Source organism: Ostrea edulis, chromosome 6, assembly GCF_947568905.1.
Source record: "Ostrea edulis chromosome 6, xbOstEdul1.1, whole genome shotgun sequence".
Classification (NCBI taxonomy): domain Eukaryota; kingdom Metazoa; phylum Mollusca; class Bivalvia; order Ostreida; family Ostreidae; genus Ostrea; species Ostrea edulis.
Genome location: NC_079169.1, coordinates 20,988,439 through 21,013,341, shown reverse-complemented (window position 1 = coordinate 21,013,341; position 24,903 = coordinate 20,988,439). Strand labels below are relative to the sequence as shown.

Here is a 24,903-nt window from a genome sequence, read left to right as displayed (position 1 = left end):
CTGAGATCCTGGAATGTTACGCATGAGAACAACCTTGCATTACAGTCAAAGGCAAATACTTTTAAGATGCTATGATATTCAGAAACGCTTTAAAAGGATTTTTAATTTTAAAGACGTCCTCTAGAGAATCAAAAGATTTACATTCATTTGAAGTTATAAAATTCATTAGAAGACGCTGATTCGAAATCAAATAAACATATAAACCTGCCAGTGTCTAAATTTGCTATTTACAATTCTGCTGATCACAAGTGTTATTTGACCAATTATAGTATATAGTTTTAAGGCATTGAAAATTGGACATTACCTTGCATGTCATAAATCAAACAATTTTATTACAGACAACATCTAAAACTTTTTCAATGAAATTTAAATATTAAGACATTGTGAATTATAAAAACAGAAAGGAACATTATTTACTTCTTATTTCAAAGGTTGAATACATATGGCAAAGTTTTGTTGTACATGTAATTCCGTTACACCTTTCAACTCGCGAATAACATCCCACACAGGCTGCTATTTCAATTTGCCTATTGGGAGTGTCCCATATGGAGAAAACATGCAACAAAGTTAGGATTAATGCAGTGTGGCATTGCAAAATTTCATGAATCATTTAACTCAAATGCAGCCCAGATAGACACAGATAGGCGGTCGCTGCATGGGTATTTTGAATATTATTTCAGTGTCTGGTTCAAAATAAACTGAGGTTTTTTTTTAGGTGTGTGCCCTAAATTTTCTTTCTTCTTCATCAAAACTGGGAGTTTCATTCATATCATTATTTGGTAAGTAATGTTTAAGATATTGACTCAAGCTAATTGTAGAATTACTTATTCATTTAACATGCCATTGACAAATAGTATTTATGCAAATTTTGCGGGGTTCAACTTTCGTTATAAAGTGCTAATGTAATAAAACAACAAATTGAAAAGTTACTTAATAAATGAATGTTAAATTTTTAATCTACAAAAACATTTTTTTCAAGGTGGAAATTTGGTGGAATATTGGTAAGCTCGAAGAACTATTAGTAAAATAATTCAAAAATATTCACAGATATACGGTATTTCATAAATTAGTAATAACATAACATTGCAAAGAACAATGGAGCTTTTCTTAACTAATGCAACATCACTTTCTTTCTTGTAGAATTTTATTAAAATTCTGATAATAGAACACACAGACAGCAATTATATAAAACGTATGACCAAAAAAAAAAAAACAAAAAAAAAACAAGAATGATTATTTTGATTATCTCAATCCGAAATGTAATTATTCTACGGACAAATCGTCCATCTTTTCTACAGTTACTTTATTGTCGTAACGCCTAGAGTTCAGTTGTTACATGTACATAATTCAATGTTAGTGATACTTAATAAAACAGATGAAACAACAAATAATGGAATTTATGGATTCACGCACCAATTATCGACAAACTTTGTCCAATTAATGAACAAACTATTTAGAATATTTAAGGAATTATTTGTTTGTATATTTTGAGGACATAGATAAATCGGAAGCATGGGCTTAATTCTGGATCATCAGTTTCACTGAAAGTCCCCATGCTTCATTTTTTATATTCCCTATAATCAATGTTTGTAATTCCCTTTCTTTCTTTCTATTTTTATTATTATCATTATTTATTCATCTATCATTATTCTTTTTATATTTCTTGTCAATTTGAAAGTTCGCAAACGCGTCACAATCATCTCATGTACAAAAAAAAAACACCCAAAAAACCCCCCAAGGTTTATTTTTTACTAACGAAACATTAGTAAATATGAATATCAAAAGGCAAAACAAGGGTATCATTTTCAATGATTGACGCAGATATTGTAAAACGATGTGTGTATTGCTTTTTCTTGATTTTAACTTGGAAATATTTCATACATGTATCCGTAAAAATCAATAAAAGTGCCACATTCGTGTTTTGCTTCAAAATATGCATATATTAGAATTTTCAAGTAATTATTCAACTGACATCTAAAATATTTTTATTTTATTTCACAGATTTTGATATTACCTGGCGTTTATCCAGCCTGATTTTGAGGAATTCTCCATTTTTAATAAAACAAATAATATTGTATTACCTACAGAATACATGTACTAAATCTTTAAAATGGCATTGTTAGATATATGCGATATTATTTAATATATATTGTATTCCCGTAATATTGCTATAACTGTTTGTGAGTCTATTAATCTCGCACAACCATGTTAAACAGTGTTGGTGCAAATAAAACGCAACACATTCCTAGTTAGCTGTTTGTATTGTTTTTATGATTAACAAAATTTTAGCCATTGGGGGTGTTATTCACTATCTAACACCCCGGAGATATCGTAGAACCTGATATTTCTAAAAAAAAAAACCAAAAAAAACCCCACATCATTTATTAATGTGACTCGTTAGCCACAACATAACTACCCTGAGTGTGTGTTCTTCGAAGAATTCAATAATATATCGATAGACACTAGATAAATTTTTCATATGTATAAGACTTTACAGCACCCAATCAAATAAATACTACATCAAAGGGGGTTTATTACGTCTCTTAATGAACCTACCAAAGTTCACTGACAGCAAACCAATGTTTGCCATGAACGTACAATATTGAAGAAACGGGATTTTTCAAAGGATCGCCTTATTTGCAGGTATCGTACAAAAAGTAGCATTTTCTTTTTACTACTAAGTCCACTTTTATTACTAGCATTAAACATATGTACATATATCATATTATTCTTTTAGATGATGAAATGATAATTGTTAGTTATGGATATTTATAATAGTAAGAAAATGGAGAGTATCGATCAATTTCAGTTGTAAATATACGTACATGTATAATATCATTTGCGAAGACAAACGATTTGCAGATATTTAAAATCATATATATAGATAGATAGATGAATAGATTCTTTTGAAGTTCTGTCTAAAAAACATAGTTAAGTTTCGCCAAAGACGTCCCGTGAACAGAAAAACACACTTCAATCGGCTCGATCCTACGTCTCTTCTAATTGAATAATGAAAGCGATATCAAATCAATGCTTAAATTTGCCATAAGAAGAGTGGTTTATCTAGATGCTTTAAGACCCAAATAATGTTTGACGTCGTTTCTTCATACATGAGCGGAGGCCATGCCAGACTTGTTTATCTAAATGAAGACATATTATTTACTTCAGCAAAAATGTGACAATGACTGGAGATAAAAATAGATACATGTATACTTTCAACATACATCTAAGAAATACGTTTCGTGAAGAACGCCGGTGTAAGGTGTCGCAGTGCATACTGTCATGTATAATTAGAAATGAAATTCATCTCTTATATTCATAGTCTACTTTCATTTCTGTCTGAATTCCCAGTCGTTAAATTAAATGTACTATATCATTCGTTCATGAAGAAATGACTATCATTATAATGTTAGGAGATATCGAAAGCAAAACACATTGGAAATGTAAATAATTTGAAATAAACACGGAGAAATACAAATAGAGCAAGCCTCTACTGGTGTTTAAATTTTTAATTTTTTTTTTGAAATTTGGGGGTATTGTTTGGATACAATTTTCATCAATTAGAAGCAATCAATGTAGTCTATCTGATTAACTGTTGTTTTTGTGTTCATGATATAAAGACAAACATCTGTACAGCCTAATACTGTCATGTTGCAGAGGGTTGGAAACTGGATTAGTGCGTCTAGAATAAAAGCGGAACCATTATACTATACTTCATAGTAATTCTTCAGAAATGTACTGTTCACAATGAGATAAGACCAAAAACACTCACAAATAAAAATAAAACAAAAGCGAAACTTCTAGGAATTCATTGAGAAATATTTCGTTAATTTTAGATTGTTATAGATGCATACAGTGAAAGATATGTAGGACAAGATACACCAGTCCGGGGTTGTCACCTCATTGTTGTTATGAAATATGAAAGAGATCTTTGATTTAAATGTCAGGGGTCTTCACTATCCAAGCATCTTTGTCCCCATTCCAAACTTTCTATCTGCATTACACACACACACATATATGAGCGGTAGCTCAGTGTTAGAGCGTTCGCTTCGTAACCGGTAGGTCGTCAGTTCGAGCCCCGCTCGTGCTTCAAACCTAAGACGTTAACATGGGTAGTGATTGCTCCTTCGCTAAACACTATGTAAGGCATTAGAAGTGAGAATCACGGGTCAGTCGGATATGACCTTAAGAACTGAGATTCCGTATCGCGAAAGGCGTTGGCACGATAAAGAACCCTCACTGCTACGACCCTGAGTGCTAATCATAGGTCTAAATTTGTGGTACTTCACCTACAGCTGGTGACATCTAAATTTGTGGTACTTCACCTACAGCTGGTGCCTCTCAATACGAGTGAAGAATTCTAGACGAGACGTAAAACCAATCAATCACTCCATTTTGTAATTTCTATGTTTACAATCCAGTCATTGTGTTCACAAACTAGTTTTTCTGTTCACAATTCATTTAGCGACCTAGTGTTCACAGTCCAATGTCCTTGTTCATAATTCATTTCGTGATCTAAAATTGTAGTTGTTCATAACCCTACTTTTCTGTTTTTGAATCCAATCGCTTTGTTCACCTGTAGTTTATTTCGCGATCTCTCTAGCTGTTCCCAATCTAATTTAGCACTGTTCACAACCCAGCCTTCTTGTTCACAACCCAATCTCTTTGTTCACATTTCAGTCACCCAGCAGGTCTTTATTTCAACACCGAGTGGTTGCAATTATGCATTGACATGTTAAATAGTTCTGTCAAAGTCTGGGCTGCCTGCGATTAAATCTACAGATCTTATAAATCTTTTGTTTCTGGGGATATGACAGATATTCTTTTGTTGTTTGAAAGTTTTAGCAATCACACTGTACATAAATAGCTTATAAGATTGAAGAAGGGGTCCTTGCAGCCATACGTCCTTTATTTATTTCACCCTGTATTCTTTTAAGGCCCCTTGTTCAAATAAAACGGAAATCAAACTTCCTCATCAAAATAAACCATACTTTATAATGTTTGCAACACAAATCACAATGATTTATTCCTGATTGGACTCATTTTGGGGATGATAGGTGTTGGTCTACTCACATAGAGTTACATATTTATAACTTAGCTTCCTTGTTTCAGATTCTATTGAAAATACAACATACAAAAACATGTTTTCAGGGAATGTTTTGGTTAGATGTAATCGTAAACAACACACACTTTACATGTGTCATAATCAAATTCATCATTACACACGTTCTCAGCATGGCGTAGAGCACACGAGAGGACTTACAATGAAGTGGTCAACTTTCAAGAGTTGATCCCGTGATATATTGTTGCATAAAGTGACTGACTCGGGGCACATGTATCAGCCCGTGCTCCCAGCATGCAATTGTACATGCATGACATCGTGTATCATTTACGTAGATCTATATTTATTTTCCACGGAGGCTAATAACTGCCGTACAGCCATGCCCCGGTTTACGTACAGATGTAAGGAATCTGATATTCAATAAAGAAAACTAAAACTCGGCATTTTGTTGGTATGGTGTATTTTTAATGATATCAGAATCATTTCAATCTATAATTCAATATCCCAACTTTTTTCTCCTTAGACGTGGTTTGGCAATATTTAGAATCCAAAAAGAAAATGACTGTAATATATGAATCTTGTATTATGGATCCGTCCATTCTCATACATTTCTAGCTGCAGAACTGTAGCTCTCTGCGGAAAATTGGGATAGACCAGAGAGCCATCATATGTTGCTGGCCAATTCGAACTGTGAGATTATGTTTATTTTCAATTTTAATGACATCTTGAAGAGAAATCATGAAAGATGAATAATACCAGCGAAATCTGATATGGATGGAAAATGGAGGATGCGAACTATGATATTTTGAAATTGAAAAGTTTCTTTACCTTATTTAGTTAAACGATGCTGTTTCAGTAGAAAGTAATTTGAAAGAGACATTAAAAACTCTTGCTAGCCTCGAACGCATTAGCTATACAGATCAGCAGGTAACACACCACCCATCAGCAGGCAACACACCACCCATCAGCTAGGCAACACACCACCCATCCGCAGGCAACACGCTACCCATCAGCTAGGCAACACACCACCCATCCGCAGGCAACACGCTACCCATCAGCAGACAACACGCTACCCATCAGCAGGGCAACACCCTACCCATCAGCAGGCAACACGCTACCCATCAGCTAGGCAACACGCTACCCATCAGCAGGCAACACGCTACCCATCAGCTAGGCAACACGCTACCCATCAGCAAGCAACACGCTATCCATCAGCAGGCAACACGCTACCCATCAGCTAGGCAACACGCTGCCCATCAGGAGGCAACATGCTACCCATCAGCTAGGCAACACGCTACCCATCAGCAGGCAACACGCTACCCATCAGCAGGCAACATGCTACCCATCAGCAGGCAACACACTACCCATCAGCAGGCAACACACTACCCATCAGCCGGCAACACACTACCCATCAGCCGGCAACACACTACCCATCAGCAGGCAACACGCTACCCATCAGCAGACAACACGCTACCCATCAGCAGGCAACACGCTACCCATCAGCAGGGCAACACGCCACCCATCAGCAGGCAACACACTACCCATCAGCCGGCAACACACTACCCATCAGCAGGCAACACGCTGCCCATCAGCAGGCAACACGCTACCCATCAGCAGGCAACACACTACCCATCAGCAGGCAACACACTACCCATCAGCAGGCAACACGCTACCCATCAGCTAGGCAACACGCTGCCCATCAGCAGGCAACACGCTATCCATCAGCAGGCAACACGCTACCCATCAGCAGGCAACACGCTGCCCCTCCCCTAGACGTAAAATATAGCTCCAGACTTAAAGTGAGAGGTAACTAGTGCATTATATGATTGTATCGTAGTGAGCCATACAATACAGTATACAACGTCATCTAACCAATAAATCTGTAACCGGAATGCTTAATTTCATCTCAAATATTTTAAAGCAGAAAAACATTCGTGTGAAAAGAGAGTTGTAATTACGCACTAGTAAGTAAATAATTTTTGACTATGGAATCAACGAGGTTCGCATTGGCCGGCAACCTAACATGGCTACCGGCGAACTTAAACGAGCTGTAAGATTTCATTTCAAATATATGTTTGAAGGTATAAGTCTTGACGCAATTATAGAGGGAAATATGTTAGGAATTTTTATACTAAACTTTTAAGGCAGTTATTTCAAAATTTGAATTATGCGCAGAAAAAGCTGCGCTGTAAATCGTGGGTTAATTTAAAAGGTGGATCTGTAATTCTACTGCCTATCGCAATTTCCCCCGGGGAGCTACTGTTCTGTAGCTAACAATCATCCAGGTGTAAATCATAGGAAGCACATCGCAATTTTCCCCGGGGAGCTACTGTTCTGCAGCCAACAATAAATAATCCACGTGTAATCATAGTAAGCACATCGCAATTTTCCCCGGGGAGCTACTGTTCTGCAGCTAACAATCATCCAGGTGTAAATCATAGGATGCACATCGCAATTTTCCCCGGGGAGCTACTGTTCTGCAGCTAACAATCATCCAGGTGTAAATCATAGGATGCACATCGCAATTTTCCCCGGGGAGCTACTGTTCTGCAGCTAACAATAATCCACGTGTAAATCATAGGAAGCACATACGCCCAGAGACAATGAAACAACAACAGATCACGAATAAGACCTACACACATTGTCGGGCTGGCCTTACACAAATTGCTAAATATATTCCTGCTGGCCTGAGCCTTCTGTGAAGCACCACGTATCAACTAATTTTACACGTTTGTAGAAAAATTCGCAGGAGAGAGAGAGAGAGAGAGAGAGAGAGAGAGAGAGAGAGAAGCACCTCATTGCATATCCAGTACATGCATGCATATATATCAACCACAGAATTTTCTAAAACTCGATAGAATTTTTTATATGCGTTGATGGTGACGCAGACTAAATCGCCGTCCAAGTACATGTAGGAGAGACTGCTAATCAAAGGTTCAAGTCTCGGCTGTTGGGTTTGTTGTGAAATGCTGGTGTACATTTTAATGAAAGCAGCTAAGAGATACATTGATGCCTTCATTTACCAGAATCATGGCTTTGTAGTTTCTACGACATTCGATGATTTTCATTAACAGTTCTGGACCCGGTTGCACAAAAGATGGAAATGGTGACATGTAACGTCTCGTTGACGCTATATAGAGGCAATTAATGCGGCCAAATTAATTGACGTCATAGTCCATTCACGACTTTTACGATTAGGTACAGATATCATTTTTCTGAACCGCCGCGGTGGTCTAGAGGTAGAGCGTTCGCCACGCATGCGGAAAGTCGGGGTTCGAATCCCGCGAAAGACCTATAGACCTTAAAAACGGATGTCCCGTGCTACAGGTGTGGCACGCTAAAAAACCCTCACTGCTCAATGGCCGTAAGTGCCGAACATAGGCCTAAATTTGAAGTTCTTCACCGGTCTTGGTGACGTCTCCATATGATGGTTAAAATCAATCAATCAATCGTTTTTCTGTTCATCGTGTATTTGCATATATGACGTCTCGGGAAAACTTGAAGGAAGGACAAGACGCGCGCTATAGATATCTACAGTTTGAAAGATACGTATATAAAGGGACATTGAAATTCATGTTTGAAGAATCGTACAACCACCATTGTGTTCAATTTGTCAAATTTGAATGTTAAGACTTGCTAAAACTAGTCATTACATGTAGATTTATTTCTTATTTGACTAAAATCATCATCAATATTAGGTAAGCCATCGTTTTATCGACAAATGACATCCAGTAATTGCAGTGGATTGGATTGTCCGCCTGTTCATTCTCTGGTTTAGGCCACACCAATTTGTAAAATATTTCTTCGGATTTTCAAACAAAAAAAGTGAGGCGAGAGGGCGAAATTATTTTACAAATATTATTTTTAACTTTGGAGACAAGTATTATGAGGCGAGCGAATACAAGAAATATAAATATTTTTAATTGAATTAAAATGTGATTTTAAAAAGCGAGCGCTTAAAAATAAAGATCTAAAATCATCAAATATCATTTGTTTACCACATGAACTTAATATTTTTCAACTTTGTTGATATAGTGTACAATAAATAAGAAGTATTTCAGGTTTCAAAGACTTATTTTCTTTATACCTAACACTATACTTTGCAACATTAACTGATAAGGTCTTTTTGAAGAATTTTATTTAAGTTTTATTTTTACAAACTTTCGATTCAGAGATATGCACATTGCTAGGGACATGTCCAGTTTTGAAATCTCCGTTGCATCGCTTTTAGCATTTTCTTGAATTTTAATAGGACACACTTAATCAATAATCACCAAACCTTTTGTGAATTTGTCGTGAACTGCGGGACCGGATTAAAATAGTCCTCAGTACCCCTTGCTTGTTGTAAGAGGAGAATAAATGGGGCGGTCCTTCGGATAAGACCGCAAAAACTGAGACCCGTGTCACAGCAGGTGTGACACGATAAAGATCCCTCCCTGCTCCATGGCCATAAGCGCTGAGCATAGGCCTGTTTTTTGCAGCCCTTCACCGGCAATGGTAACGTCTTCATGTGAGTGAAATATTCTCAAGAGAGACTTTAAACAATATATAATCAATCAATTTTACGCTGTCGATATTTTCTAAATAGTGGCATCGAATAGCGCTTCAAAAGTTCCATAGGATTCCAGTTTGATTGCAGTATAAGGAACAACTTCCAATTCAGTGTTACGAAGTATCGTACATATTAAGATATACATCATGAATAACTTAAAACACCGTATTACACTGTTACGAAATTTCTCGAGAGCTCGCGCTTCTGTCATTTGTGCGCTTGTTGTAAAAAGTCGAAAAAAATTTACGGATATTTTTGGACACGCGGGCGGATATTATTTTTTGATATTATAATTTGGATTTATTACAAATAGAAGCGGCGAATCCGACGAACTAGATTACAAATTGGCATGGCCTTAATGTTTTGAATTTTCAAACACATACTTCGAACTTTACTTATTATTGTAAAATTAAACAACTTATGTATACACCAGTACATGTATATGTGGTGGATCAATGGTTTTGACTCCCTTGATGAAACGGTATAAACCCAGAGACAAATATCTTTCCGGTTAAACTTGTTTGGTTCATAGATATGTAACTACAATTGTATGTTGTTACCAGATGATGTTGAATTTGATGTTAAAATCAAAATAAAGAACCAATTTAATGACAATTATATTTAAACAGATTGACAATACACGCAAACTTATCGTAAAAAATGCATTCAACTTTTCTCCATCTTTCATAGAATTCGATTCGTCGTGTTCCTCGTGAAACAGACCTTGTATTTTCGTTCCATATTAAGCGTCAGGCACAACATCCATGACTTAATTTCTACATTGTATTTTGAACAATTGGGCAATTTGTAGTCCAATATTTGTTCATCAGATTCAATCAAAAGATCAAAGTATCTGTTACAGACAACTGTCCTTTAAAGGACGAGGGATGCACCCACTAATAATTAAATAACAATTAGTAGTACGGCTAAATACGGATTTCAATTATCGTTTCATGTACCAAACTTCAAACTGCTGAGTAAATTTCCGGTGTTCCGATAGAATGTGCAACAAGTCGTGTTGCAAGGAAGCCAGTGAAAATGAAAACACTTCTGGTTAATATAGTCTTTCATCGTTATCTGTAAAACATAGAGATTATATAATACACAGGAACAAGGACTGATAAAACTTATTGTCTTTAACATACATAAGCCTAAAAGCATTTTCTGTTGTCATTGTATTGAAAATCAAGGGATCGCATCCATTCAGCCATTGTGCCGAGTTGTTGATCGGATGTGATAAATGTTTTTGGATAGATATGCATGCAGTGCAACATAAAATTTGGATAGAAGATACTGTCCCCGTTATCTAAATACTAACCAAAAAAAACCCCCTTTTATTGCTGATTGGGAGAAGCCATGAAAAGACGACAAGTCTGTTAGCATCATGGCTGCTTTCAGCTCGAGATGTTCTTACTCGAGTTACACGTTACGCTGGTCCTTGGCTAGGACACGCAAACCACACTATAATATTTTATTCACTGTCTTTTGTATGATATATACATGTATATCTAAATGTTTTCTTAAACTTTTAAAATAATACCGGCAGCGCAAGTTTAAATCAGGATCTCTAACAGGCTTTATCACACTGAAGTTCGATATATTGTTTTGGTTTTCGTTACGTAGAAAGGAATAAACAAAAAGATATCTCTTTGATGCATGTTATTTATTTCACTTTCGTAACAATTCACCACATTCATCTATTCTCAATTAAGAAAAAAGACAATTCCTCATTCATGACATTGTTCATACATGTAATATACAGTAAACACAATCAAAGAAAGCCCTTTGTAACAGAATGACCTTTTAAAGTTGTTTAAAAAAAATTAAAGATTTAATCTCATGTTAATATTTCTATACACTTCATATACAACTGCATGTATGATTATTATTCTACAATCTACAATATGGCTAAATAACAGTTTATCTCTAAGCCAGAGAGGAATGTATAACACTTTATCCAACAAATACACAGAATAACTACAAATAGACACACTGTCTCCCTTATTGCACAGGTGTGTAGTGTTGCATTCAGATTTTGCACACCTTTTTCAATTTTGCTTCCAGAATCACGGATTTAAAGTAATGTACAGAGAGGGACATTTACAATGCTGTGACAATTAGACATGCCTTTGGAACATTTTTGCATGACACAATGAAATATGATTTGCATATTTGGAAACATCACTGCAATTTCATTTTATACTATGTGTATAAGCCTCGTTTCTGCCGCAGTATAATTTTTGCTACTTTTACTTTGGCCAAAAGCCACTGAGCTATAACTGCAGTGAACATAGGAATGGACCCTAAATTTAATAAAATCGTGAAAATAATCTTTGACAAGTACCGTACGTGAAAATCATTAACCAGGAGAGAATCTCTAGCTGAATACAAGCTTCCTCTGTACTTAATACACTATATATATATATATATATACATACTCCATTAAAAACAGTATTATAGCTACATGTAACACATTAGACCCCCCCCTTTTTTTATATCAGTAAACAAAAGATATATAAGAATGTATGGTTATATCTGTCATCTGAGAGGTGAAAATCATTTTCTTTATCCCTGTTCATAGCTTCACATAATGTATATTTTTTGTAAAAGATACGTTTCATATTGAGTGGCATGTACTCCACTAAGAAAATGATTCTGTATCCAAGTATTGCATCACTATTAAAATGGAACATGTCTCATATTGCATCAATTTGTATTTTGCAAAATATAAAATACCATTTTCCAATAAATGTCACACATAAATTGTCTGACACAAACAGTATATAATAAATGTATTAACATGTTATTTTTTTCAATTCATCTAGTTTACCTTGAACAGTTCAAAAGCAATCACACATTCTGTTCTCAAAAATTCATGATTTAATATAAGCAGAAAGAACTCAAAAGCACCAACATTTTAGCAACTGTATCTTTTCAATAATAAATATGAATTCTAATATTCACCATTGCATTATATACAGTCATATATGTAACATCTATGTACACTGAATATAATTTGTTCCAATTAATACTATTAAAATATGATGAATTGTGCAGAAATTCCAAGGTGTGGACTTGTAAAAGTGAAATGCTAAGCAACATTGATTATAAGTAGAATTTAAAAATGGCACATTCAAGATTCAGACTTAAAAAAAACATCTCTTTTGCTTAAGATCATCAATTGTGGAATCGTTTGGAGTGATTTCAGGATTGCAGTTGACACCGGCCTTTGCTCCCACCTGTGTGGTCTGTTTGTCTCAGTCCAGCAGTACTACCGGTACCATGATTTATGCCTGTTATGGTCAAATGGTTTGTCCTGACCCAACAACTTGTCTGATGTTATGACACTCCAGTTACTGTACAAACATAACTGTTGTCCTAGATATATGTACTGCTGCAAAGTCACTGCTCTTACTACAGCACACACTAGTACCAGGATCACTGCTCTTAATAAAGCACACACTAGTACCAGGGTCACTCCCATTATTTTCTTCTTCCTATAAATAGAAGACAAATTACACATAGAGTGATGCACATTAAATTCTCATTTATCATTTGGAGATATATTAATCCCCCCATACATGTATATAGACCTATACCTCCAAGAGATGATTGTGCACAAATCTGAACAATTAAGCCTGGATGCTCACATGCATAATTATGTACCCATGATACAGTTTTACATTTTTCAACAACTTGTTCCGACTGACTTTTGAACGAAGGGGTTTCCAAGTACAATCTACACAAATATATCTATCTATTGGTACTTACTATCTATCATTATCTTTTGATAGCTGTTATCTAATCGGTAAATTCTAATATCCTTTGGAATTGTTGATACTGCTTGCATCTAAGCCCACTCATATTGCTAATAACTTTGGTATGATTTGATATAAAAATAATTTTTGTAAACATTTCTCCACTTGTGTAACAAACTATAATGTAGATGAGCGGATCCAAGTATGATTGCTGTGACATATCTCGATCGTGTAATTATATTATGGAGTCTGGGGTTAGTAAAGGACATATAATCATTGCATCCTCCATAAAATTTTGTCAAACATTTGTTTATGAAAGAATAAAATATATATTGTACTCTGAAAACCAGTTTCATAGCTTGCAAAAAGTTTTGCCTTTAAGTAAATTGCTCATTTATGTAAATTATACCCTTCTCAACTAATAGAGCTAAACTGTTCATTTAAAATGTTTGTTCCCGAGGATATGACTTTATTAAATGTAATTTTTGATGGGTTTCCCCATGGTGATTATGATTATGCAGTATAATACTCTTAGGTCTCAATTTGGATTAGATACTACATAAAATAGCCAAAAAAAAAAACAACAAAGCCTGCTTGGTTTTTCCCTACCTGAGAGAGGAATCATTTCATCAAGTGTCTCATTTCATATATTCTTGGCTTCTCATACTTGTCTTATGCTAGGGGTTATGACACTTTTGTGATATTTATGGTGAAAAAAACCCCACAACTAAACTAGCTGTATTATCATATGGACCAAAGGTCATCAGGTACGTATTTCTTTTTCATGTTAATGAATGACCATTCTATAGGAGGAGCTCAAACAGAATTTTTGGTGGCCCCATATAATTTATGGACAAAAACGCAAAATAAAAGAAAAGATATGCTGATTAAAGTTATAGAGAAATGCATTCATTCCAACAGGAAGACACCTTCTCTGTCTCTTTCTTAATTCATCCCATAAAATTGACACCTATGTGTAAGATCGAAACAGTTTGTTACTTTATTTTATGTAGACTGAGCAATATATCATTACCTTGTTTGTCATTGAACTGTTGTTGTATATTTAGTAAGTTTGACTGGACAATATATCATAAGTATATTTAGTAAGTTTGACTGGACAATATATCATAAGTATATTTAGTAAGTTTGACTGGGCAATATATCATAAATATATTTAGTAAGTTTGACTGGACAATATATCATAAGTATAATTAGTAAGTTTGACTGGGCAATATATCATAATTATATTTAGTAAGTTTGTCTGGACAATATATCATAAGTATATTTAATAAGTTTGACTGGGCAATATATCATAAGTATATTTAGTAAGTTTGACTGAGCAATATATCATTAACTTGTTTGTCATTGAACTGTTGTTGTATATTTAGTAAGTTTGACTGAGAACAGTAGCATTCCTTTTCCTCCTCGTAACAAGAAATGTTTCAGAAACATGTATGCCCCCCCCCCCCCCCCCCCCCCCCCCCCAGTAAAAAATTGAAAAGGATTATACACATGCATTATTTAATTGATAGTAGTGCCAAAACAATTCAAGAAATTGAGTGGACAATGTTTTCCTATGTCTAGAGTTGATTGACCTTTGACCAGGTGACCTCAAAATCAATAGGGTCATCTACTCCTTAGGATGTACTAGTCTACCAAGTTTGGTGTCAATCAAGCAAATAAATCTCAAAATTTAGAGGAGGCAATACATTACTATATCAAGATTGAACTTTAACCTTGTGAAACTAAAATCATTAGGGTTCATCTACTCCTTACAATGTACCAGTGTAACAAGTCGGTATCTTCTCATGTCCAGAGTGGTTGACCCTTGTCCTGGACCATGTTACCTCAAAATTAATAGGGGTCATCTATTCCTTAAAAGATGTATCAGTGTACCAAATTTAATGTCTGTCAAGCAAAAGATTCTTGAGATATAAAGCAGACAAGACCGACTGTCTGACCAACAGGTGCAAAACAACAAGTCATCTCTTTCTCAGAGGTATAGGTATTAAAAAAAAAAAACCCATGTAATCTCAAATAAATACACCTGTACCCATCTCCAAATTGATTTAAATTTATTTCAAATTATAAAAGATTACAGAAAAAGCTGAAGAAAGCACAAATCAACCTTTTATTGCACCAAACTGGTTGTTGACAGCAAAGGGTATTTAATAATTCATTAGTGGATGCCAGAGGTCAGTTCAAATCTCCAAGCTATACTACACACATAAATAAATGCTCCTTATCAATACAAAAGGTTAATTTCTCTATTTTATCTGTTGGTCTGCAGTAGACAGTAATACACAAAACCAGCAGTTTATATGATAAAAAAAATATATTGGCACAATACCTCGGACTGCCTAACCAAAAATTCTCGTATCGCAAGATTTATGTCATTCTCGTTAATAGAAGGTTAACTTTTTTTATTCACTTGTGCCTTGGCGGTCATAGATACTGCAACTCAGGTAAGTTCAACCATTTGCTTAACTTGATGGTAAAAAAAAATATCATTCTTATGTTGACAGGTTTACAAATATGGAGGCTTGCATATCATTACTGAAAATGTAATATTCTTGATTATAGTATAAAACCTTGCTGATAACAGTGTGGTAACCCTTAATTCATAATAGGTATTTTAAATGTACTGATTCAAGATTTTTCCTCAAATTTTGTTTTTCATGATCAAAATCTACTATTTAATGTTTAAAAGGTTTTACAAAAAAATTAAGTTTATATACCATATCACAGAAGCTTAATTTAGAGAGTGTAGTATTTGTTTTGTTGACAAAGATTGCAGTATATTTTTATTGTTTACAAAGTTTTCAAAAGAAATGGATATCAATCTAAGTTTATTATATCTATCACATTTCAAGTATTCTTTAGGTAAAATGTATCATCTAAAAGTTAAAATTGTGAATGAGCAACATTAAGATGCTTTAAATTACAAAATTAACATTTCATTGCTTTGTTTGTAAACACAAAGACTCGAGTCTAACAGAGTTGCGGCTAAAATGTATTGCTCATATCCTTACATTCAGTAGGTCAAAGTTTTGGCTGTTAGCATTAAATGAGTTAAACAATTTCATTTTTAACATCAAAACTGGAAAATATTTTTTTCATAAAAACATAATTAAGCCAGTCCCTTTAAAGGGACTGATTCACGATTTTCCACAAAATTTTCTTTTTCACTATTAATGAACAGAATCTACTGTCTAATGTGTAAAAGATTTCACATAAAAATTAAGGTTTTACATTATCACAGAAGCTCATTTTAGAGAGTTTATTATTTGTTTTGTAAACAAAGATTGCGGTATGTTATTGTTTACGAAAATTTCAAAACAAATGGATATCGATCTAAATTTATCATTTCTTTCACATTTCAAGCATTTTGGGGTAAACTATGTCATCTAAAAGGTAAAAGTTGTGACTATGCAAAATTAAAATGCTATATATTACAAAATCAATATTTCACTTGTTTGTATACATAAAAAGACTCGAGTCTTTGTTTACATAACACAGATTTAAGGTTAAAATATTGCTTTTATTCTTGCATTCAAAGGGTCAAAATTTTGGCTGTCAACATTAAATGAGTTATATTTTTAATGTTTAACATCGAAAATGAAAAATATTTTTATCAAAAATCGTGAATCAGTCCCTTTAAGATATTTGGAGACTTAAACTGACATCTTAGTAAGTATAGCATGTTGCAGCTGAAGTACACTGTACATAGGCCTTCCAATTTTTTTTTATCAATTGAATTTTTATAGTCATTATTTATGAATTTTTATGAATTATCTATAGAAGAATTTATTGTAGAATTATGATGAATGTAACTCAAGGGCAGTAACCTTTACATCCTCTATAATACAGTTTAGATATCAAATTTATTCTTGTAATTTACATCGTGTTTTATTGCATAAATTCTAAGCCTGCAAGATGATAGGCAATATATCATGATGTCAAAATCCTTTTTATGTGCAAAACATCATTTTCAAAACTGATCAAGTTTCTGTTACAACTGAAATCAAATTATTTCATTACGACCAGGTTTTCACAATAACTTTCAAGTCAATAATCAAAGTACTGACAGTACTTGCACACAACTTCAGGGGTTACATTTTAAATCCTAAATTTGAAGTCAATGGAAAGTACTAAGAAATTTATTGTAGCCAGATTTCATTAAATTTTGAGGATAAAACAGGTTGCCAGCTAGGGAATTTAGAATCAGAACAAAGAATTTTGATATCAAAAAACAGTGACTACAAAATTAAACCATATAATATTAATTAATGTACATCCGATGTACTGGAATGTGCACAAAAAAAATTAACCTTCACATTTTGCAAATGTATCTTAACATCTATATGTAAAATATACCCCAAAACTCTTCTGTTACTTTCAGACACACCATGTACATGTACCTTTTATCCTGACCAACAACATGAGCACTTCTAAAGAGGAATCACCGCCATCTTTGACAGAACAAAACCTGAAGCTGTTGAACATGAATTATGATACCAGTTCGGAGAGTTCAACAAATAACTTGACTCGAGAAAACTTTGAAATTTTGTTGGGATCCTATAATGCTTCAGAAATGTTGGTTCTAGACATAGGGAGGTACCTTCAGGAGCCTGTTGTCATAATGATGATGGTTTTGTGCATACTTTCTCTTTGCATGAACATTTTTTCTATACTTGCTACAAAACATGTGCCTCAAAATCTCTTTACAGCTCACTTTCGATTGCTACTAAGCCTGGCTGCATCTGACATCTTGATTGTGTTCAGTGTGGTGTTTCACATTGCTAACAAAGTTTTCAACCCGCCTCAGACATTCCACTTGCATACTCCAGAAGAACGTCTAGTGTCAGCTTGTGGGTTCCAGCTAGTGGTTTCTATTAACGTCACGGCTCACTTGATATCCTTGCTTAACCTCTTTGCCATGGCACAGGATCACTATGTGGCTATAATAAAACCACTGCATTACAACCAAATAATGCGCCCCAGCAGAGTCAACATCATGATTTCTATTCTGTGGGGTATTGCAATTCTTGGTGGATTTTCAAACTTCTATGCAGGAATCGGCAAACCTCCACATTTCGAGGAATTTAACATGTGTGAGCGAGCACTGTACAGCAACTACCAGGCAGAATACCTCCTTATTCTCGTGACCATTCTGTGTTTTCTAGGAATAGGTGTTATATACACAACTCTATACTGCAAAATTAAAAACCTAAACAACTTTACCATTACAGTGTCCAAAAACAGAATGCACAACAAGAAAGCTTTAGTTACCACGTTAATCATCATAGGAACATTTACCGTCTGCTGGTTACCAGACATGATCTTTCAGTTGGCGATGATTATTCAGATTCAAGTAGATGATTCTAAAGTAAGAGACTTCATAGTAATCTTTGTGCAGGCCAACAATTACTTGTATGTTCTTTTGCTGTGTAACTCGCTGTGTGACCCCATCATATATGCCATTCGTCTGCCAGAGGTACGGTTAGGGTACATCCGATTTCTATCCAAGTACTTTGTTAATTGCAGGGAGATACTAAATAACAGGCAAATGAGTAAAAACAGGAGTGGGTCACATACACAACGAATTAGTGCGAGAGCTAAGTCAGATCCAGAATGCTCTTTGAATTTTCTTGACACAAAAACGGAAAACAATGAAGCAGAGATCAGCGATTCAGGACAGCCGTTAGATTCAAAGTCCAGCTCAGAGCCAGTATGTTGAGATTTCCATGTAAGACGGGATTTATCTGCACACTGATTTACAGTAATAGTCAAGCAAATTTTTTTCACTAAGAAATTTAATTCAAATCAGGAGTGAATTGAAGATATGATTTTAACCAGATTGATCCAGATACAGACATGTTTAGCTACCAGGAAGATGTCTTTGGATTATACCGCGTACAGCCGGAAAATAGTATTTAAATTTTTAGAAAACAGATGAAAAGTTTGGAGCCAACATATGGAGCTTCGACAATAACACCTGGATTAGGGTTAAATAAATATCACTGTATAATACCATTTTCTATCCTATCTTTTTTACATTGTAATTCAACATTTTTGCAATTTGGAGTGATACATATTCATGTGATTGAGATTATATTGATTTGTAAAGAATAGTTTTTGACTTTGAACATATTTTATTGTATAAATATACAAAGGGATTGGTTACAAGTTCAAGCAACTTAGAAGACCTCCATTTAGTTATAGTTAAATATGTCAGAAAAATATTTGCTTGTAGCAGGAACCTGTCCTTCGATCTTTTAATATGTATCTTAAAATGCAATGTTAATTGTATAAGTGTTTGTGTGAAATATCTAGTCAAACCTTACTCTTTTCAATTTTCCTGTCCTTAAGGATAATTTTGACCATTCAAGATCGTGTACATAATATTTAAGCCTCCAGTATTACTTTACCATAACACACTAACATCACAGTCCTCTAAAGGCATATTGTTCAGGATATTGAAAGTAAAAGGATCTCTTAGTCTACTTTCATTTTGAAATACCATGCAACACAATTTTCCTCCAATATGACATATTACACCATGTTGTTTTTATCTTAATTTAACCTCTCTTTCTGCAAAATTGAAATGGATTAAAATCTTTCCAAGCAAGAATTTCATGAACTAGACGTGACATCCGAAAATTGCTCACAATATAATAATTTCCTGCAACAATACACAAAGAAAGATAACCGAGGGCACACACATAGATTAATGAGACCAGATGAATATGCGACACTGATGTATTTATACATACGAGATAAATGATGTAATCATTTAGTGCTAGTGGTACTGGTGTACTGTAAATGTATTTTAGAAATATCAAAATGACTATTTTAGACTTACTAAAATTACTTAGATATATATGTAATATGATTCTACTGTCAAAAATAGTGTTCATAATGCCCAAGACTAATAAAGAAAGTCTTAAGATGCTGTTAACAATCATTTTATTCAATAAAGATTTCAGAATATTTGGTAATATTCTTCCTTGTACCCATAATGGATAATGCAAATGATAATCCAATAGAAATACAACTACATTAAAGTCGGTCAAAATATTCAACATCAAGATTTAAAAACATGAATTACATTAGCACAAAGGGACCTTGCCAAAACCGTCTTACCGCATGCAACAGAACACGAAAAAAGAAAATGTTGGATACTGCAAATATGCATGGATTGATCCCTTGGAGCCGATAACTTGCCCATCTATGAATTATCGCAAAGATCTGTCTTGAAAGCAATTTTGACATTATATCGCAAGAAAATCTAAAGATAATTGCCGAAAGACGATTTGAAATTCGTGCAAATACCCAATTATTGTTCAGAAAGTCTTCATATTTTGGCGTAGTGAAAACGATAAATTAAACGATGTTTATTGAAATGCATATCATAAATTTTTTTGTGCAACAAAATGAGTGAAACCCTCGATTCGATTTTATAATAATCCCTTTTCATCAACACTTATCTGTTAACTATACTGCATAAATTTTGTAAATGTGGACAAATATTAACGCATATCCATATATTTAGTCTCACTTAACGAGACAGTTTGCTTCATACTGTATAATTTAATAGCGACGAAAAATCTCTTTGACGTACCTTATGAAAAATTCTTACACAATCATAAACCCCCTTAAAAAACAATAAATCAAATTCAAGGGCACCGAACAACAAAATTAATTTTTTTCCCCTAACGCTTTAACATATCCCCACCCCTTTACCAAAAATATGCAAGCTCCACCTTCATTTTTAAATGTCCTAATGACACATAATTGAGCCCTCCGACTCTGGTTGAAATTGCCATTGTACAATCCAGTTGATTTAGCGACACACAAGATCAGGGTCAAGCCTATTACATTTCCATAGAGGAACGGCAGCGTAACTTGGCATGTATTGACACAAGACCGTAGCATACAAAGAAAACAAAGTCAGAAATAAGATCAAATTACAGCAATCATAGCGTGTCACTGGCCACAGACAATCGACGTCAAATTTAGTAGAAAAAATAAACGCCTCGAAATGACACCCGGATCGGTGGCCATTACTGATCTACATTTTCAAGAACATCTGCAATCAGAGGTTTAATACAAAAAAATCTACAAAATTTAATATGTTTGCTTATACATGTAAAATATTCCCCCAAAATCTTTTTTCCAAATCAACTCATAATTTTGCAGTCATGCAATAGTGTTGATCAAAAAGTATGTACCATTATCCATAAAAAAGGACATAAATCCAATCATGTACGCTTCAAAATTGATTTTAATTTAACAAGTAGCGAAGGGCATATGATGAACATGCTAGTTACACGTTAAATAAGTGCTAACAGGTACGAATTAAGTGATCGTGAAATCGGAGATTCAGAAAATCACCGTATGAACCTCGCTCAATGATTGCATACCCGTATTTTTTTTTATCAATATCATAACTGTTGACAGTTGTGCAATCTTTCATCCAAGTTATGCAGGCTGTAATTTTGAAGCTTTAAAAGCCCCGTAACCTTGTAATTAACTAAGGGTATTGGGTGTACACCGTCCAATGTCATTTGGCTGTGGGGAAAGGGAAACAACCTCCAAAGCAACCGCCATGTTCAATTACTTTGTCAAGTTTATGGTCTTTTAAAATCTTTAATCATCTAGCTATCTGAACATGATACTTTTATAGGTTAAGAATGATCATTTCTTAATCAAACAATGCCATAATGATTTCAAAGTACACACAAGCTAGCAAATAGTATGTTTTAGCTTCAAAATAAAAATATTAACATATAATTAATCCGGCACTAAGTAACAACTTCAATGGTTAAAAAAAGCCAGTTCTAGTAATTTATGATACATGTGATTTCATCATGAATATGACCAGCTGGGTCAGTTGTTGATAAAAACTACAACTTAAATACAAGAACTATCACCTGCCTGGTATTCTGGGCCAAGTGTCAGACGGTGTTGATGGACGCTTTCGATGAGGATATACTTGAATCATCAGTGTCACTTTGGCTAAGTTTCTGCTCAAATTCAGTTGCCTCAACCATCGCTTTGTCCTTCAGGGCCATCTGGTATGCCACCTCAAAAGCTTCTCCAAGTGTCATAATTATCTCCCTTGCTAAATCCTACAAGGAATAGGTGTGGATAAAAGAACAATGATATAAAAAACTATGAATGTGCATAATTCTTACCAAGGACAGACAAGACCCAAAATTTTTTATGTATGGTTTGATATATATTTTCGTTCTTGAAATGTTTGCCAACACACAAGGCTTTACTATATACATAATTTTTTGAGCTTTTTTTTTTTACACCTCAGATATTGTAACACCAATTGAGTATATTTTATTTTTTTTAAAATAAAAAAAATTTCATTTGACACAAAAATGAAAGAATCTTGTTAGATAATTCAGAAAAATGTTTCTATCTTCTGTAAAGTATAAAAGAAAACAAAATCATACACTGGAACAAAAATGATTACAACAGAAAATTAGTTCCTGATGGCCGGAGGCTGTAAATACTATATATAAATTCAACCCATTGACACTGTTGACAAAAACAAGCACAAGGCTAAACTGTTGACATACATCTCCTCGGACAATGAAGGATAACAAACAGAGGCGTGGACAAATGAGGAGGCAGACTAAGTCCAGGTCTAATGTAAACATGTCACCACTGTAGAGAGCTAATGGACTGTGCCAGCACATTCAGAGCTAATGATTAACAGTATAATCTCCACAATTGTATCAGAGAAGCAAAATATTTTGATAAACAGACTGAATAAGTTTGTTGTTATGATAGGTTGTTTCTTGTTAATATTTTTGGTAAAAATGTGATCTGTACGTTCACTCCTCAATCATGCTCGCTATTTCCTACGGCCATATCTTAATGAAAAGTAACATAATGATATAAATATTTGTCATTTTTCAAAGGTGTTTGTGTCAATAATAAGATAAGTACATTGTGTGCACACTCAACCAATTCTTCATGTACAATCATTAAGACAACAAGAGACTCCTGGGCTACAATGCTCATCTTGCTCTTATACACAGATAAAATTTTAGACGCTTCATTGCTGCCAACACTTAGCCAATAATGCACCTTGTAATCAAGATAATTTAGTAACATTCACCCCCCATTTAAAATTATACCCATTTAATTTCTGCTTTTATGGGGAAAAATTTTAATTAGAAAAAACAATCTTGCAAAATACCATACAGTATTCGAGATCATTCATTACCTTATTTCAGATGGTGACCTTGACCTTTGATCTAAAAATATACATGCTCTTTTTGTGATTGACTCTTCCAATGATATCTGAAATATCATTTGGAAACTATATGTCTTGTCGTATGTGTAGAGCTGGTGATGTGATACAAACAGCATTTGATGTAAATGTATCATACCAAAAATACTTTTTATCATGTGAGACCTTGACCTTTGGATCTAAACAAAAGGGTCATCCTGTTGTGATAGACACTTCAGCTAAAGTTTCAGGGTTAGTTTCATTGCTAAAGCTCAGTGTTTGAGGTATTATTTGGAGGCAGTATCTGTGACCTTTGGACCTTAAAAAAAGTTATCCTTAACTCTTGGAGATTTCTTAAATGGTATTCAAGATATCATCTGGAAACCAAGGTCTTCTTCCATCTTGACAGATTGATCCCTGACATAATTCCCTGTTTTCGCTAAAATCAAACTTAACATCATATGAAAATGATTGCGTGATAATTCTAGCTTTGAAGTCCTTCCACAGATTTTAAAAGATTCCTTTATGAAACTTCTAACTCAGGCCTGCTATAGCCCCATCCAAATTCTGTAGCCATGATTCAAACAAAAAAATGACCTACATTTTGGTATGTTAAACAAACATTTGACTCTATATTAATTAAGGCTAAATTAAACCCTCGCCCAACCAACTGAAATCAGTCTCACCAATTCCAAAATTTTAACAGACCACCTTACCATGAAATGTCTACAATTTGATTTATTTTGTGTACATAAGTCTGTATCTCAGTAGTTACATAGTCCCTTCAATTTCATGTACGGTAAACAAGTTGTCTTTGCCACAACAAGTGAATGTAAACTGACAATTCATAGAAATCATTTTGCCCTATTCATCTTCACTTTTTGATCTTTAAAATAATGCATCATTTTTGAAGTCTTATTGTGCAAAGAAGTTTGTACCACCCTGCCACCAGGGCAGTGGCTGAGACTCTATCATATAGCCCTGGAGACAATGATTTGAACACACTTGAATCAGGTAAGACCAACAACAAAAAATAAAAATATAACATACACCATGTTTTGCAAAATTTATACTTACACTTTATAGATACTACATGGTTTTGTTACCTGCATACCTTAAAGCCACTAGAATGATCTTTATCAGCTAGGAAACTAAACTGTTCAAGGCCATGATTGGTAAGTAAGCCTGCATTGCTGATGAACATGCAGATACCATACAGCAGGTAGATATGGTGCATGGATGCCTAAAACAAACTCTACCTACATTTCACCCCAAA

At 34.4% G+C, this 24,903-nt stretch overlaps 2 protein-coding genes across 15 annotated transcripts in view; one reads left to right on the top strand and one right to left on the bottom strand.

Annotated features, from left to right (window-relative positions):
• The first annotated feature begins 456 nt into the window (after positions 1-456).
• On the top strand, positions 457-24,667 carry LOC125683031 (melanocortin receptor 4-like). Of its 2 annotated transcripts, none has more exons than XM_048923731.2 (2): positions 457-2,657; positions 17,775-24,667. In XM_048923731.2, the coding sequence occupies exon 2, from the start codon at positions 17,814-17,816 to the stop codon at positions 19,110-19,112; it is 1,299 nt and encodes a 432-aa protein (XP_048779688.2). In that variant the 5' UTR covers positions 457-2,657; positions 17,775-17,813; the 3' UTR covers positions 19,113-24,667. The 2 variants fall into 2 exon arrangements, with proteins under 2 accessions (XP_048779688.2, XP_048779687.2); XM_048923730.2 differs by lacking the exon at positions 457-2,657 and adding an exon at positions 13,586-14,139.
• The window catches only part of LOC125683020 (ankyrin repeat and sterile alpha motif domain-containing protein 1B-like), a 92,675-nt gene continuing 79,030 nt past the window's right edge, over positions 11,259-24,903 (bottom strand). For 7 of the 13 annotated variants that reach the window (XM_056142060.1, XM_056142062.1, XM_056142064.1 and 4 more), the window contains 2 exons: positions 22,309-22,506; positions 11,259-13,107 (listed from right to left, as the gene is read on the bottom strand). In XM_056142060.1, the coding sequence (XP_055998035.1) occupies positions 22,333-22,506 (174 nt within the window). In that variant the 3' untranslated portion in view covers positions 11,259-13,107; positions 22,309-22,332. Of the gene's footprint in view, positions 13,112-22,308; positions 22,507-24,903 lie in introns of all 13 variants that reach the window. The other 6 variants (XM_056142066.1, XM_056142059.1, XM_056142061.1 and 3 more) reach the window with 1 other exon arrangement.